The 18938-nt window shown below is 37.2% G+C and overlaps 1 protein-coding gene across 2 annotated transcripts in view; it reads left to right on the top strand.

Annotated features, from left to right (window-relative positions):
• Nucleotides 1–18938, top strand: part of LOC126195008 (ATP-binding cassette sub-family G member 1-like) — a 361717-nt gene that overhangs the window by 296124 nt on the left and 46655 nt on the right. For both annotated transcript variants that reach the window (XR_007538545.1, XM_049933433.1), the window contains exon 7: nucleotides 9576–9680. Coding sequence is in view for 1 of the 2 variants with exons in the window: in XM_049933433.1 (XP_049789390.1) it covers nucleotides 9576–9680 (105 nt within the window). In the remaining variant the exon portion in view is untranslated. The remainder of the gene's footprint in view (nucleotides 1–9575; nucleotides 9681–18938) is intronic.

Here is an 18938-nt window from a genome sequence, read left to right as displayed (position 1 = left end):
CAATAAATTTACTGGTTCCAGTAAATTAACAAGCACAGTACTTGAATTAATGTAGGAAATATTTTAGTAAATATGGTTTATTTTGAATTGTTAGGAAATGGATTTCTTGCCCTAAACTTACTTCTTTAAACAGCAAAGGAGTAAGTAAAATACTCGTGTACAAGCTACTAAAACAGCAATACATTAATGTTTATAACTTGTAGCAGTGGTGTGTAGTAGTCTGTGAAATAGTTTATACTTAGACTAGATTACATGCAGTTCAGTGTGATAAATAAGATAGGTTGGAGGAATGGAATATTGTTTAACAAAAGGAGAGTTTGGGGACTCTACCAACAAACTGGTAAAATTTAGTGTTGCTTAAAGCAATTTTTGGTAATTGTTTTGGCGTTCAGGGTAAAAAATGTGTTTTAATAAATAACAAGATGCCTATTTTAAGTTAAACGATATTTATTGGTTTAGATAGTAGGCTATTTTCCACTCTTATTCTTTTGTTAAAATGTGTTTGAAATACATTATAACCTATATTGCTACATAATTATTAAAAAAAATGATTGAATCTGTTGGAGTAACATATTCACTAATTTCTGAAGTCATTTTATCCTGTGTAATATGATACTCCATGGGGGGAGGGGGGGGGCTAAGGCCCCCCTTGCCACCACACCAGATTGGCATTTCCTGCTGAGTAAATTTAGTTATGACAACATTGCGCAAGATAGTGGTGCTCCTCTGTGAAGGAGAATGGCCTTTTCTATGGACTCACATTATTGACTCAGAGTAGACATTGTAATGTGCCTGTAAATCATATAAATTTTGTTTTGTGTGTTAATTTAAATGTTTGTGTATTGTGTTCTCTGAGGCAGACATGGGGAACCAGTTTGAATTAATCTAAAGAACTGTGAGAATCTGTCTTACAGCCATACCCAACTTGGATTGTGTACCAGACCAATGATCACTGAACTGGTTTATAAGTTATATTGGAGTCATGTTCATGTTCCTGTTTCTTAGATTATCAGAATAAATGTTAAGGTTTGCGAGCAAGAGACACAGTATATGCACTGTTGATAATTATCAAGTATTAATAGAAACTGAGACTTTATTGTAGCTCCTTGTTAAATAGTATGATATGTATTGACAACATTAGAAAATATGTGACCCAGAAGCAGTGAAACAGGCAGTGCTTGGTGCGTTATTGACTTATTTCACATTATCCACTACCTTCCTACCCAAGTACAGTTTATTAGCAAAGAGATAGAGCTGGGGCTGCCAGTGCCCAGTGGATATTCTTATACACAAGTATGGTTCCACAAACTGGATATTTTGTACAACATGGTTCAAGTGCCAAATGACTATAACACTTCTCTCTTGGTGGCACTGCATATACATTCCATAAAAGTGTTCTTGATAAAACAGTGACATTCTCCCAGATAAAACTGTGGGGTGTAAACAGACAAGACAAGTAGACAATTACTCCACTTCTCTGCCCAATTCTCACTGGTTGTGGTCCCTACATAGCATATTCTATGTGCCCCTGGTAAAAACTGAAATATTAAGTCTGTTCCCACAAAATAAAAAAGTCTTATTTTGTTGATACTGGTCATAAATTAATGAGCACTCCTTATCTGCAGTTTTTCTATGGCTTAATATAAAAGACTAATATTTGACTATAGAAGGATCAAAAATTCAGGCCAGTCATAGTCCGTTTTAAGTACTACCCAAATAAGAAAATATTTAACAGAAGATGTATTTGAAATCAGTATTTCAACAAAAATAATAAAGGGCAAGAATAAACTTACTGTGGTGACAATGAAGGCTGTGTGGGACTTCAATGGCCATTGCCACAGAAAGAGAAATGAAGTGTGTAAGTGAAGTGCATAGGCCTGTAGGAATTAAAATAGTGTTGTTGTGAGACAGTCATATAAATGAATGTGAAATGAAAGAACAAGAGGATATCAAATATGAATTATATTCTGAATACAAATGGGTTGAAAGATTTATTCGTTAAATAGTAGAAAGATGTTGATTAGGCAGACAGGAGCACTCAAAAACACTGAATGGTACCTGAGGGCCTATAATTTATTGTCTTGTTCTGGGGTTTTCATCTTAGTCTAACACTTAATCACAAACTAACATATTTTTCATACTTCACTCTTCAAGAAGAGTGTAACAGTGAAGAGAAACAAGAGGAAGAAAGAGGTAGATGATTTGGGGTACCAGGAAAAAGTGAAACTTCTCTCTCTCTATATATATCTATATATCTATCTATCTATCTATCTATCTATCTATCTATCTATCTATCTCTCCCCCTTCCCTCCCTCCCTCTCCCTCTCTAGGTAAATAGCCTGTTATGAAAATTTGGAAATGCTGTTTTCATCTATATGCTTTTCTGTTTCCCTTCCAAAGGCCTTCATAAGTATGGCTGCATATACTGATTTTGTCTGGAAGATTTCATATGTTCTGTTAAATACCAACTAGTTTGTACACACAACAGTAGTTCTTGCCTACAGTCTTCTTCCTTGGGGTATTTTAGGTCAATATTGTTGCTTGTTAGTACTGCATTGCATACTGCCTGTTAACATTCTTTTCCTCAACCACATTTGTATGTCTTTATCATTGAGACCAGACATGAAAATGTCCACAAAGAATGCAACATACACTGATAAAAGCAACATATGATAGAGTAGCAAAATAATAGAATAATGAGTCGATGAACAACTGGTTTTGGTTACTCATACTCTTATTTGAAATGATGGTGTCTTGCTGTCAAATCTCAATTATTGTAGTGATAACATGTTTATCCCTTTCAATGTGGCATGAACATTCATGACACATTAAAACAAGACACATTTCTGTGTGTGAAAAGTGCCAAGTTTTACCATGTATTCTGCTCCACATTTTGACTGTAAGTGCTAGTGGATGTTACTGGGTTATCTGGCTTGCAGTTCAAAGGAAAGATGTAGTGTATACCTCCAATAAGCAATGGGACTTAGTTTGGTAGAGCATTGTACCATTCAGAACAGTGCTTGACTTGATGCTTGTTTGCTTTTTTACTTTTATTTGTTTAACTTTTTTATACTTGGAGAAAGTTTGATAACAGCATTTATTGCAGTGCGAAACACCCTCTTTTGCATTTTTCTGTGAGCTAGAGCTATTAAGTTTGCATGTTGTATCACAACAATAGATGCCACTGTTTCTTTTAAAAAGAGTTCTGATGCAAACACTAAAAACATTTTTGTAAATTGAAAAATAGATATATACACTGATGAGCCAAAATATCATGACCACTGCCCACCAACAGGCTGAATACAACCTGGTGGTGTTGCCGGCAAATTACAAAATAACAAAAGGATGTAAGAGGAGTAGAGACAAATGAGGATCATTCCAGCAAAGATATAGGTCAGCAATGGGAATATCCACAACAAGTGTAACTCATTACTAACAGTCTTCCACCAAAACATGAAATCCATAAAAAAAAAACAAAGTTCAGCAGCTAGAAGTAAATTTGCAAACACTAGATGATTTAGTTGTAAGTCTTACTGAACACAGGTGCAAAGCAAGTGAAATTTTGTATTCAGCTTTAACCTCATATGGTGATGCTTGTTTGTCTCCATGAAATGTAGGGAGCAGTATGCAAAAAGAGACATTTCATTTAAAGCTGCAAATGACACTTATTGTATAAGTGTAAATAAGCAATTTTAACTATTGACAATAGAGGTAAGAGAACATTGCATGTCAAAAAATAGTTGTATTTTGGGTGTACCAATCTCCCGGTGATGGCACGAACTTTCATGTTTTTTTCCAAAACTAAAGTAGTCTTCAGCTAAGGTATCTTGTTCAAGAAGAAATTTAATCCTATGTGGGGATTTAAATATCAAAAGAATGGAATTTGAAGGAGTCAAATGGGGTCAGACAGGGTCTGACTGACACTCACCTAGCACCAGCTACCAACTCAATGGCATGCTATCCAGAAACAGAAAGAGAGGCGGTGCAAGTTACCAGTACACACTAATTTAAAACTACAAAATCCCAGTTAAAGAGGGATGCGTACCATAAAATTTCCATTATCAAAAATAATCAATGAATCAGTCATATCAACAGAGAAAAGAGGCTCAGTGGTCATGAAAGCTTTAAAAAATTTCATGTTTTTCTATACGGGTCTAAGTTTCAATTGATCACAGACCACAACCCACTGGTGCCTCATTTTAGCCCATTGTCATCCTTGCCAGAAAAAGCCACACATCACTTACAGTGGTGGGCTCTTTTCCTGTCACAGCACGAATATGAGATACATGTTTGAGCTACAGTGCAACAGGCAAAAGCTGACACCTTAATGCATTTGCCAACTGATCTCGATCCAGACTTTGATGAAGAGGAATTTAGATTGGAAGATCAGAATGTTGTTGGTGGTTCTCTTATTACTAGCACTACAGTTGCAGCCACAGTAGCTGTGGATCCTGTTTTAAGTCAAGTTTTCGTTTGAGCAACACAGTTGGTCAGATAATGCTCCAGGCTGTGCTTCTGATCCTTTGAGAAATTCCTTTGCATTATAAAATCATCTTTCTGTATGGGATTGAGTGATGCTGTAAGCTACAGAGGATACAGCTCCTTAGGTTGTAGTCCCAGCCACCCTTCAGCATGAGGTTATGCACTTACTACATGTGGGTCACTGGGCAGTGTCATGTACAAAAGCATTAGCATGCAGATATGATTTTTGGCCAGGCATTGATGGGTAAAAGTATGATTTGGTGCAGCCTGCCCACAGTGTGCCACCCATCAGGTGTCTCCCCATGCTTCTTCATCACTGTGGCCTGATCCACAGGAGCCTTGGGATCATATTCATGCAGATTTTGTGGGACCTTATTGGAATTTCTACTGGCTTCTTGTAATTGATGCTTATTCTAAGTTTCTGTATGTGATGCATTGTCAGTCTACGTCTGTAGTGGTAACAGTTCCTGCTTTGTCAAAAATTTTTGAAATAGAAGGTCTTCGGTATAAATTAATTATTGATGATGGCCTTGAGTTCACTTAGCAAGAATTTGAAGCCCGTCTAAAAAAATGTAGTGTTTGCCATGTCAGGCTCCTCCTTTCCAACCTCAATCAAATGAGAAAGCAGAATGACTAGTGCAGACATTTAAGACTCAGATGAAAAAATACATTTTGGATGTGTCATGGGAAGTAGCTCTTGACTGGTTCCTGAGTTCTTAGAGTTTTAGTCATGTTGGAGGTAAAAGTCTGGCTGAGTTTTTGCCTGGTCATCAGCCCCAGACTCTGCTACATCTACTTTGGCTGACACCAGGTCATCTGCCACTACTGGCAGTGAATGCTTCCAGCCTGACACAACTGTTTGGTCTCATGGGTTTTGTGCCAGTGGTAATCAAGAGTATCCAAGTCCATCATCTCTGTGCAGTCCACATGGCTCAGGGGCTGACATCATGATATGTCAACCAGCTGCAATCCCACATGGGCAGCTTTGCACTGGGTGTGCCTCTGCCACTCCCACATCATCTGTCTGGCCAGCCATCTCCTGCATCATGGGTGGTGTCCTCGCCTTCTCACTGCCACTGCCAACATTTTCACAACTTTTCCTCTGCTGTGGGAGCTCCCTTCAGCTAACAGGGGCCATGGTGAGACAACAGAAGAAAATGATGTGAGCACAGTGCTCACTTCTTTGCAAAGGACAAGGAGTGCTGTAATTATTAATTTTGTGTGTGCACTGCTTCATAGTTCACACATGAAGTTTGTGCTTGATTCAGCCACTAGAGGTCACCCAGCTGCTGATATGACAGCAACAGGGTGTGTAGCTTGCCAGCTATTCCCCCTCTTGGAAATAATGAATTTATAGGTCAGAGCACCAGGCTCTACCAGCCACTTGTGCATTTCTTATATATTGTAGTTGCCTTTCATGTATGTGTACTGTTCAGGCAATAAATTAAAGTGTTCTTGGGTTAGAACAGATGCTATCTGAATGTATTTTTGCAAAAACTGCTGGATGAGATTCAACCAGTAATAAAATTTGCCAGTTCGCTTTGAGTGACGTAACACTAGGTTGAAGACTGCTCACAAATATAATTCTGTCATCTGGAATATGCATTTCTTCTACAGAATGACAGGGTATATGATCTGGTGTAAGCACAGCCCTTTCAGCTAAGCCTTTCCCCTCTAAATAATTATGCACTACAGGAACAAAAATAGAACAGAACTTTTCTCTGAAGAGAGTACTGTCCATTGAGGCATCTAATAAAGCAATAATATAATGTAACAGAATAGACGAAAAAATCTACCCACCAAGTGGTGGTAGGAGAACACACATGTATAATGGTTAAAGAAATTTCCAGGACTTGGGTGTCATTGGCTCCTTCTTGTGGCAGAAGAGTTGAAGAGAAAAGAAGAGCAGTAAAGGGAAAGGGCTACTGAGTTTTAGGAAAAGGGGAGAGTTTGGAGAGGTTTCGCAGAATGTCAGGTCATGGGAGACTTACTGGCTGGTATGAGAAGGAAAGAAAAAATGTCTTTTCTTCTCAACCTGTCTGGTAAGTTTCCTCTGGCCCAGGGTTCTGGGACACTTTTCCAAACTCTCTCCATATTCTAAAACTCACCATCCTTTTTCTTCATCTGTTTCCCCTTCAACCCTTCTGCCAGAGGAAGAAGCCACTGGCTCCAAAGACTTGCAAATTTTCTTAAACTTTATATGTGTGTGTGTTCTCGTGCCACTCCTTGGTGAGTAGATTGATCATATGTTATTACATTATACACACATAAAAAAGTTTTGCATCACCTCAGTTCCGAGTGTTCCAGAACCTGACCAGAAAATTGTAATAGAGATCATCATAAACATCATTTCCGCCCCCCCCCCCCTTTTTTTCCCATGAAAACAACACATTGCATGTTGTACCACCATACAGTGAGACCTTCAGAGGTGGGATCCAGATTGCTGTACACACTTTTACCTCTAATAACCAGTAGCATGTCCTCTTGCATTGATGCATGCCTGTATTCGTTGTGGCATACCATCCACAAGTTCATCAAGGCACTGTTGGTCCAGCTTGTCCCACTCCTCAACAGAAATTCGGTGAAGATTCCCTCAGAGTGGTTGGTGGGTCATGTCATCCATAAACAGGCCTTTTCAATCCATCCCAGGCATGTCCGATAGGGTTCATGTCTGGAGAACAAGCTGGCCACTCTAGTCGATTGATGTCGTTATCCTGAAGGAAGACATTCACAAAATGTGCATGATGGGGGCGCAAATTGTCGTCCATGAAGACAAATGCCTCACCAATATGCTGCCAATATGATTGCACTATCGGTCAGAGGATGACATTCACGTATCATACAGCCATTATGGCGCCTTCTATGACCACCAGTGGTGTACGTCAGCCCCACATAATGCCACCCCAAAACAGCAGGGAACCTCCACCTTGCTGCAATGGCTGGACAGTGTGGCTGAGGCATTCAGCCTGACTGGGTTGCCTCCAAACACGTCTCCGATGATTGTCTGGTTGAAGGCATATGCAACATTCATTGGTGAAGAGAAAATGATGCCAATACTGAGCGGTCCATTCGGCATGTTGTTGGGCCCATCTGTACCATGCTGCATGGTGTCATGGCTACAAAGATGGACCTCACCATGGACCTTGACAGTGAAGTTGCACATCATACAACCTATTGCGCACATTTTGAGTCATAACACAACGTCCTGTGGCTGCAAGGAAATCACTATTCAACATGGTGGCATTGCTGTCAGAGTTCCTTCAAGCCATAATCCGTAGGTAGTGGCCATCCTCTACAGTAGTAGCTCTTGGATGGCCTCAGTGAGGCAAGTCATCAGCAGTTCCTCTCTCTCTGTATCTCCTCCATGTCCGAACATCATCACTCTGGTTGACTCGAAGATGCCTGAGCAGTTCCCTTGTTGAGAGCCCTTCATGGCACAAAGTAATAATGCAGACGTGATCGAACCACTGTGTTGAATGTCTAGGCATTGTTGATTTACAGACGACACAAGCTGTGTACCTCCTTCCTGGCAGAATGACTGGAACTGATCGGCTGTCGGACCCCCTCTGTCAAAAGGTGCTGATCATGCATGGTTGTTTACATCTTTGGGTGGGTTCAGTGACATCTCTGAACGGTCAAAGGGACTGTGTCTGTGATACAATATCCACACAATATCCATAGTCAACTTCTATCTTCAGAAGTGCGAGGAAACCTTTTTTTGATATGTGTATTTTCAAAAATAGATTACTTTCATTGACAAAATAAAGTAATAACTTCGATATTCAAACAATGGAAACACCAGGTTGAAACATCAACAATATAAGGAAAAGATAAATTGCTACCCACTGTAAAAAGTGTCTTTTCCTTGTGCCTATGTGCAACTCAATTTGTTATCTAAATGGTGACTGTTAATTTGCATTTTCCTTGTATTATTAACTTTGTTATTCCTTTGACTGTACACAAACATTTTGTTTAATTCTAAGTTGCCAACAATGGGTGGCTTAATTTTGTATTCATCTGATGAAATAGAGCTGCAAAGAACAGGTAACATTTCTTTGCAAGATTTATGCCTTAATGGATGCTTCAGTACAATATGCTTAAATTTATGTGGGCATGCTCTTCCAGTATAGTCCAGCTTCATCAGCACTGTAAACCTGTTTGAAAAGAAATTTATTCTGTGTCTTTGTTAGCACTAAGTTTCTCATCCTGAACAATAATTCCTGAAATCCTGTAGCAATGTTTGAATCAATGGAAAATCCAGGATGGACTGTAACAATGTTTGAATCAAGTCAGACACCCTGATAAAACATTATATTATCCTCCAATTTTTGGAATTATGTGGAATTCTCATGCTTTTTCTACTTACTTTAGACCTTATAAAATAACTTTTCCTGCCTCTTCTATTGGAACCACAATTACAGTGATTCATCTAGTTTTATTACATCTACTTCAGATTCTACCTTTTCTAATTCATCAGCAACTTCTAATTTCTTTTTGAATAGTGTAATATCATCTTGCTGGCATAAGTAAACTGCTTGTAACTTAAGAAAAAACAAGGAATGTAATAAAATCTTTTTGTCAATAATATGTTTTAAAAGCTATTATTGATCTGTCAGCAGCCAGAAAAGATCAACATCATCGTATTCCTCCTGGTGATGTTTAACAGTATGCTTTAATTTCTTATTAACATAGTGCATGAATTCTGAAGGGCAACTATGCAGAAAAAAACTTATATCAGTTTCTTTTACTACCAGTCCTGGTGAGTTAGAAATTATGAATCATTAGCTCCTACAGGAAGAGCTAGGAAAACATATAGACAGGAAGCAAGCTGCAGACTTGGTACAAAGGTAGTGTTCCTGCATTTACCTGAAGCTGAAAAGTGGAAACAATGAAAAAAATATTTCAGGGATTTACAACTAGGACTGTGAACTACAACATCTTCCAACAGTAAAACATGAGTCCTATGCATTGTAGAGCATTATGAACAAAATTAATCATTTTAATTATAAAAGAATATATTTATCTTTAACAACAGAATATTTTTTGTTAAGATAAAGAATTCCATGATACTCATGTACATTACTTTATTTCAGTTATTGAGATCCTCCATGAGTGCACAGATGAAACTGTGAATACCATTTCATCTGCAGTTCAAAATGGAAAGTGCTTCATTCAAGAACCGACTGATAAAAAATTGGGCAAGTAAAGTGTTTTTTTGTGATATTTGGCTAAAAACTAATTTTAAATATTTAAAAATTCCATTGTACAGGTAGCACGATAGGAAGAATTTCTCATAGACGCCTTTGTGCTGATACAGTATATATTGGCACTCAAGCATGATAGAAAGTACATCTGAATTAGGGGATTTCATTCACAAACATATCAAACTTGTGTCCTATAAATGATTAACCTATTGTTCTCCTCCCCCCCCCTCCCCCATCCCCCCTCCCCCTCATCCTCAAAACAGATTAGGCCCTTTCATCCTGATGTCTGAACCACCTGACCTTCCTTTTCTACCTTAACCAACTTATCCTTCTCTCCTCACTGAAGAAGGAATTAACAGAGTTCCTATAGTGAAGAAATTGTCAAGTGCTTACACAATTGTATGTAGGCTGTACTAAATTTCTTACTTTGTGAAGCTAAGTATTGGCCAGCATATCTGTCTCACCTTTTGTAACTAACTTTTTGGTCATGCATCAGCAAGATGACTGATACTACATACCGGTATAACTTCAGGTCCTGCTTTCCCTGTGTTAATTGCAGATTATTGCTGCAATTGCTTACATATGTTTTGTATGTATCAGTGCTGCAGGCAATCATTTGTTTCCCCGACTTCCTTCATTCATTCTGAACTTTTTGTAATAGCTAGGGCAGAAAGAAACTTATTGTCAAACAGAAAACAATGCTTCATGATAAATCAGAAAACAGTCCTAGCATGTATAGAGGAGATATTGATTTATAGCAAAACAGCAGAGCGCTTAACATTTTATATGATTAGACTTACCCCAGTGTCTGTCCAGGTATGCCTGGATGCCCACAACATGTACAGTGAGAGAGAGAGAGAGAGAGAGACAAGACACACAAATTATATACTACGATAAAGGAAAAGAAGTAAAATGTTGGAGTAAAATCTTTGTATAAGGCATCTAATGAGAAGAACTAAGGCACAATACACCCACAGAAAGTATTATTTGATTATTATAACAGTGTTATTATGCTATAGGAGACTAAGTTGCAGTCATACACACATACATGCATGTAGAGTAGTGAAGAGTAAGACTAAGTAGAGTAAAAGAAATTAAACAAATTTGACTCCATTCTGAAAAGTGACTGAAAATATAGGAAATTTTAAAGAAACTAGGAAAGTCATTGCTGAAAATTGACGTAGGAAAGAATATACTAACAAATTAAATTTGAATAAATGAAAATATTTTACAATATATTTAAATATTAATACCATACAATTGGTTACATTGTTGGAATCAGAATAAAATGCACTGTCTCAAGTAAATAAAACTTCAGTCAATCCAGTCAATCCACAAAAAAAAAAAAAAATGTTCAAAGAGGGTATACACTCATTCGAGGTAAAGTTAAAAATTTTTCAGTATGTCAGAAAAACACAATGTTCTTAGACAAAAAACATACTCTTTTCAGTGCACTCTCATTTAAGGTCAATGTGCTGCTTATCTCAGCCAGGACACCTTTATGAACAGGTAAACTGCCTTCATGAAAGAATTTGTTTTTTAAATCAAGACTGCTTTCACATGATTTTTCATCAGTTTGTTGTAGAAGACTAGTGTAGTTTTCTTTCTCTGTTGTTTGATTTTGCAGTATAATCAATAAGATGATTCCCAGTATCCCTTCTTTATCTCATAAGACACAGGCCATACCCTTTCAAACAAGTGAAATCAACTTTTTCATTGTTGGTACAAGGCTGCCAAATTTCACCAAGTGATCATTGGGCTGTTCCATATATGCTGCATGATGTGGCATGTCTCATACACGCTGAAAAATTACCCCATAGAATCAAAGGGATTCTTTGTAAAGTAGTTCAAACATTGTTGAGAAATTGATTTTTGTGTTTGCAATTTGTCAGCATTCAACAGGTGTGTCATTTGTCCTGTACAAACATTTCTTGTAATTCATTCTTCATATCAAATGTACCACATTCTTCCAATACACTTATGGTGTTAGGTATTTCATACCACATTAATCAGCAATCACCCAATCCTAAAATGTATACTTTTTTGGTATTCTCACCTATGAGTGCAGTTTTGAGATATACCCCATGTGGATTACCTTCAAAGGAAGTCTGATCACATTTGTATTTAGCTGTGCATTTCTTAACAGCTGTAAATGAAAAATATGATTCATTACAAACCTTAATAATAATAACAATAATAATAATACTTTATTCCACAGAACTTGTGGACATCCTCAAATCCATGATGAAATTGGGTCAACCCCCGAGAAGGAGAAAACACTGGTGGTGGAATATAATATGTGACCAAGCAATAGAAGAAAGGACCAATGCCTGGAAAAAATTCAATAGTCACAAAACATCAGAAAAATGGCAACAATTTCTAGTAATCTGAAAACAAACATTGAAAACTATTCGGAGGGAAAAAAGAAATTATGAGAAACGGTGACTAGATGAGATAGAACAAGACTTTAAGAAGAGCAACACCAGGAATTTTTATAAGACGTTTAAAGAACATATTGCATGATACCAGCCACCCAATCTTTGCTTCAAGAAACTGGATGGTTCATTAGAAACTAACACGAAGAATAACTGCCAAATCCTCACAGACTATTTCAACAAACTTCTCAACTGCGAAAGACCTACAGAGGACATTCACTATGAGACGTCTAAACCAAATCCTGACGCTAAACCATCAACCATCAACGAAATAGTAGAAATTATCAAGACAATGAAAAACAATAGAGCCCCAGGAGAAGATGGAATTATTGCAGAACTATGGAAACTAAATGATGAAAGATTAACAGGAAAAATTCACAAAATCATATTAAACATTTGGGAAACAGAACAGATCCCATCTGAATGGAAATGCGCACTCATCCATCCACTCCACAAAAAAGGGGACGAAACTGAACCAAATAATTACAGGGGTATCTCACTCGTACCGGTCAAATATAAAATCCTATCAAAAGTTCTCATGAATGGATTAGAAGAACAAGCTGACCCACAAATAGGAGAATACCAGGCTGGTTTTCGCAAGGGATGATCATGCCTAGAGCATATCTGGAATCTGAAAATGATTCTCCAGATGAGAAACACCCGAAACACAGTGGTTACTTTTGTAGATTTTAAAAAGGCCTACGACTCAATAGACAGAGTAGCGCTCTGCAAGACGCTGGAAGAATTTAGCATTGACAGAAGGACAAGAGCAATCATTTGGGAACCATTAACTGACACAGTCTCCAAGGTTAAATTTATGGGGGATATCTTGGAACCATTTGAAATCCAAACTGGAGTGCGACAGGATGACGGACTTTCACCATTACTCTTTAATATCATTCTTGAAAAAATTATCAGCACATGGGAAAAAGAAGTCAAAGGAATCCAAATTAGCATTAGAAAAGATAATAGATTCAATGTGAAGTGTTTAGCTTTTGCGGATGACCTTGCAATCCTCAGAACTAATAGAAAAGAAGCCACTAACGCCATAGAGAAGTTACACGAAATTGCACAAAGAACTGGCCTGCAAATCTCATATGAGGAAACCCAGTACATAGAACGCGTGCCACAAGACAAATTGCCTATTGTGACAACCCATGGGAAAATTGTACAAGTACCACATTTTAAGTACCTGGGAGAAATCATCCAGCCATCAGGGATCAACCTAAAGGCCAATGAGGAAAGAATAAAAAAACTACAGAAAGCATATAAACTCACGTGAAACTATTATAACAAAAGGTCCATATCCATTAACACAAAATTGAGGCACTACAACACTGTCGTACTTCCGGAGGCACTGTATGCATCTGAAACAACACAAATAGGCAAACTAAAATCAAAGAAATAGAGAAACAAGAAAGGAAAATTCTCTAGAATATTTTTGGCCCGATACAAGAGCAAGGAATCTGGAAGAAGAGACCAACATCAGAATTATATACATACACAGACAAGATTACGGATACAATAAGGAAAAGAAGAATGCAGTTCCATGGACATATCCACAGGATGAATGAAAACAGAATTTCAAAGCGAATTCTTAAAGTCATCAACTCAGGCAGGGGAAAAACAAAATGGATAAAAGAAGTTGAAGAGGACCTCAGACAAGCACACATAACAGTAAACGATGCAGAAAATGGAACTGAATTCAGGAACATCATCAAAAAACATAAATTTGACACCACAACACAGAAGAGACCAGGATGCAAATGGACAGTGGAGCGAAAGAAACAACACAGTGAACACATGAAGAAAATTTGGGCTCAGAAAAAACATAAACAATTATCATAAAGGAATTCAAGTTAAAACACTCTCTTAAATGGGAATAGTCGAAAATAATAATAATAATAATAATACTTTATTCAACATCAAATGATTAATTGCATATGTATAAAAGCAGGTTACAATTCTTGATGCATAGCACAATAATACATTTTTCTGAATACATCACTGATAAACAAAATGATTAAATTACAAATAAAATGGCTCACTTAACACTATTTACATTTTTTTGAACTCCTTTTATTCTGCATGTAAGTATGGTCCTCTTCTAATGTGTAAAATGGATTTTGTAACAGGAATTTCTTTAGATGACAGTTAAGCTTCATTGTGGGTAGGGTCATAGCTTTACTGGGCAGTGCATTGGTTATCTTTAAACCTGCATACTGTGGACCCCTTTCATAGAGTGCTGTTCTGTGGCTGCTAATGTAAAATTTTCCTTTATTTCTAGTGTTGTACTGATGCAAATTGGAACATATGTTGGACTGCAGTCATGTAACATGGCTTTAAGAATGTACATGTTTACTACAGTTAGTACACCAGTTTTTGGAAACAAGCCAGGGCATGATTCCTTATATTTTGCCCCACAGATGATTCTTAGAGCTCTTTTTCTGAAGTAGCAATAGTTTATTTAGATTTTCTTTGGTTGTTTTCTGTTCCATAATTCTATTCCATAATTCAAGTGAGAGGAAAATAGATTATTGTGTGTAGTCTTTAGGACAACAGTGTCTTTGCAGAACCTGCTAATCATCTTAACTGCAAATAAACTCTTAGACAACTTATAATTTGAAGTGTTGACATGTGTTCCATATAAATAAATAAATAAATAAATAAATATGGTTATAATAGAGGGAATAAATAAATAGAGTGATTTGAATAGTTAAACTAAAGAATTTTACACTACTCTTTTCTTACTAATTCATTGCCTATGTATAGTTTGATTTCATCATTAAAGCAACTGTTGTTAAACTCCATGAGACAAGTTTCACTACTGCTTACATTTAAGTGACTTTCATTAAAGTACTGTAGAATTTCATTTGTTACGATGTTACAGTGGGTCTCTAGTTCATTAAATGTTTCCTTTTTACATACAATGGATGTATCATCCATGTACAGAACTATTTTGGAACTTTGAGTGCAATATCTTACATCATTTACGTAAATCAAAAACAGAACAGGACCCAATACTGAGCATTGGGGCACTCCATGTTTTATATTAGTGATTTTGCATTTGTGAACACCACTGTCAGTTTTAAGCAGTACAAACTGTTTTTGGTAACTTATGTAAGATTTTATTAGGTCATGATCAGTGCCTCTGATGCCAATGTTCCATAGATTTTCTAATAAGGTTGTGGTGTTCACACAGTCGAAAGCTTTCTCAAGGTCAAGGGATATACCTGCAACATGTTGCTTGTTCTCAATGGCACTTATTATCTCTTCAATTAACTGAGCAGCTGTTGTGCTGGTTGATTTACATTTTAAGAGTCCATTTTGATTTTCAATCATTAGGTTGTGCATATGGAGAAAGTTTATAATTCCACTGCATATGACTTTTTCAACTATTTTGGAAAAGACTGGAAGTATTGTGATGGGTCCATAGTTTTCAATTTTGAGTTTGTCTCCTTTTTTAAAGATTGGTGTTACCTGAGCTATTCTCAAACACTGGATGAACTTCCAGAGACAATAAACTGTTCACATCAAAGTGTAATTCCACTATATCAGTCAGAATGAAACAAATGAAACATTGCTATTAGTTAAAGAAAAAGATTTACACCAAATTTTTCTGCAGGTCACACTGAAACTATATCTCACATTAATGCACAAATTAACCCAGGCTTGATGGGATGAGTAATGGGAGAAGGGGGAGGGTTAAGCTTGAGTTCTGTTGTGGGGAGCCATGATTCTGCAACGGATTCAGACATCATCCATGTGGCCCATCTAACAAATGTACTGATCAATTTTTAAAAATAAGAATATCCCACTTAATGACTGTTGAGGCCAAGGGTATAACAGTGACAGTAACATGAATGGACAATACAAAAGTGCTTGATGTCTGACACTTAGCAAAAACCCATTAGCCTTATTCTCACCTTTTGTCTGCCACACCATGATTGTTAGCAATGTTTTAAAGCTGAAATATGTTCTCAAGCAACGACATTTTTGGGGTGTTGTAAAAGTTATTTAATTTAGAACTAGCACTTAAAAGGTAAGAGTTACCTTACAAAGTGATAGAATGATGTATTTAAAATATGTAACAAAATTGTGGTTAGTTATGTGTGTATGATCGATAAACACCGACACAACATCTTGCATACATATCTTGTTTATTATTTAGCATAAGACAGTATGTACAAAATCAGTAAACACACAAGAAGCATGAGTTCACTAACAGGTTAACACACCAAGTGGCCAAAGATCACAGAAAGTCAAAGAAGGCACACTTCGCCAAAGTCGAGATCCACAAAAAACTCATTTTGTCCAGCCTTTCACAAGTAATCTTTCTGGAATGAAAGAGGCTGTGAGTAATATGCAAGAACAATATGTAAGTGCTGTATACTTGTAAAGAGAGATCTATGGATGAATAAAGCTACTACTACTACTACTACTACTACTACTACTACTACTAAAACTCAGTAATAGAAAGCAAATCATGGACTACCTAAATATTTTGGACTATTGATTCATTTCAATAGTATAAAGTAAAGTACTAGCAGCCATAAACTCTAGAAACATACTCTGGTTATTGCTTCCAGACTGTGAGGCTGCAGTCAATATATAAAACTATTCAATGATATTTCATCCCCATCTGCAAGAGACATCTTCAGAAATAAAACTATAAGATGTTTGATATCCATGACCTCTCAGCCCAAATGTCTTTGAAGTAAACACTGGCTGTGAATGTCTAGAACGTTTTTGTTGTGACTCGCCGATCATTTAAAGTGCCGCCGCGCAATTACGCACGTCCTCTACGTGCGGCGCTGTCTGCCTGCCAGCCATGCAGCAGCGGCGCCACCTAAGCGGCCAGCCGAGCAGCGGCCGCTAGACTGAGACTCAGTGCTTATCTGAACGCTAACGTGTACACATGTTAACTTACTCTGTGACATATATGTGTTGTAGTGTCGTTCCTAAATATACTTGTTAAACTAGAAGTTCTAACAGTTTTATTATAGAAATACAGTTTTACAGGAAAAGAAGCTATGTTGAATGTTGTGCTGTTAAATATTGGCAGCCTGATAGAATATTTAAAAGTTTTGTAGAGAATGTGAGTAGAAATTTTGCAAGAATTTAGGCTCATGAGTAGGCTATGGACAGGGTTTACATCATACCAGAAAAATTACTAGGGGAGAAAAAACTTTCAGTATATGCAACATGGGTGAGTAATGTTAATAATTCTACAGAGAGATTGAAACAGCATGTTGTATTGGAATGGACTATTTATAGTCAGATCTGGAGATTGCTATAAGGTAGTGTACAGACTGAAGGACAAGTCGATTTTCTTTTGGATGTGACCTAGTTTATACAAAGCAGAGATTAAAAAGGGTACAAAAATGGTTTAATAAAAGTTTGTCAGTAGTGTGTCAAATGATATGGTGAAAGAAATGAATCATGTGAACAGGGTTCATAGAGACTGACTGACTCCACTTCAGCCCACTAATAAATTCTTGAGAAAAATTTTCCAGTACATCTGTGTTCTAAGAATATTTGTTCCCTACCAGTATCTATGGTAGAGACTGACACATTAACAGACTGGAAGTAATAAAGACTGTTCTGTGGAACACAATGATCCAAAGTAGATTGAGAGTTGGAAATAAATGCTACGGATTTGTCTTTGGCTTGTTAGAAAGTTAATGATGTAACTCACACATTTGACAACAAAATGCAAGAAAAGCTCTTTTATGAGCTTTCCATATTTTGAGATGTGGGACCAAAGAAAGAAAACGGTCTCCACTAAATATGACCTATAGATTTATTACATTAAGAGCTGTGAGCACTTGTCGAGTAGAAGAGATGTGTTTCGCAGTAGCAAAGGTAAACTGGTGCTCGTAGCTGTTAAGATAAGCACTCTAGAACACAGGTTTACTTGAATTTTTTGTTTTCAGTGGATCATTCCTGTCATATCCATGAATACCGTCCCTTCCTCCTTGGACACCCTGTACAGCTCCATTACCTTAATTTAAAACACTAAGGTGTAGGTTACAATAAATGAGAAACTATACTTTTCTAACATGTGGATTGTTCACTGTGCACATATTTTTTTTATACTCAAATGAACTGCTATATAATAAAACAGTTTCTTTAATTGAAGTTATTGATTCATAGACCACTCTAAACTCCTGATAAAATTAATGAGACTAAGTAGTAGTTTTTATAGTCGAGTCAGAGGACCCAACAAGTCTACTGCAGCACTCATCCTGACTCTCCACAAGCTTCTATGTACTAATATAACAAAAACAATCAGTTCTAGCTCTGTGTTAGGCTGAGAACTTGTTATTCTGGCAGGTACTTAACATCTGGTATGCTACAGCTGTCAGAGTTGCTGCATCTACATTTGCATCTACATATATACTCTGTGGCAGAGGGCACTATTCATGCCAAAGTCATATTCATACTCCCCCTCCCCCCCCCCCCCCCCTCCCCACTGTTCCACTCGCGGATTGCGTGAGAGAAAAACGACGGTCTCAATGCCTCAGTACGTACTCTAATTTCCCTTATCTTTTAATGGTGATCATTGCACGATATGAAAGTTGGTGGTGATAATATATGCTCTACATCCTCGGCGAAGACCATATTTTGGAATTTAGTGAGCAGCCCCATCCATTTAGCATGTTGTCTATCTGCAAGTGTGTCCCACTTCATTTGTAATGCTCACGCAACAGCTAAATGTACCAGTCACAAATCTTGCCACTCTTCTTTGGACCTTCTCAATCTCTTGAATGAGACCCAACTGGTAAGGGTCCTATATAGATGAACAATACTCTAA

The sequence above is a fragment of the Schistocerca nitens genome, chromosome 7 (genome assembly GCF_023898315.1).
Source record: "Schistocerca nitens isolate TAMUIC-IGC-003100 chromosome 7, iqSchNite1.1, whole genome shotgun sequence".
NCBI classification, from domain to species: domain Eukaryota; kingdom Metazoa; phylum Arthropoda; class Insecta; order Orthoptera; family Acrididae; genus Schistocerca; species Schistocerca nitens.
The sequence above is the reverse complement of the archived record's forward strand: the minus strand, read 5'-3'. Positions and strand labels throughout refer to the sequence as shown.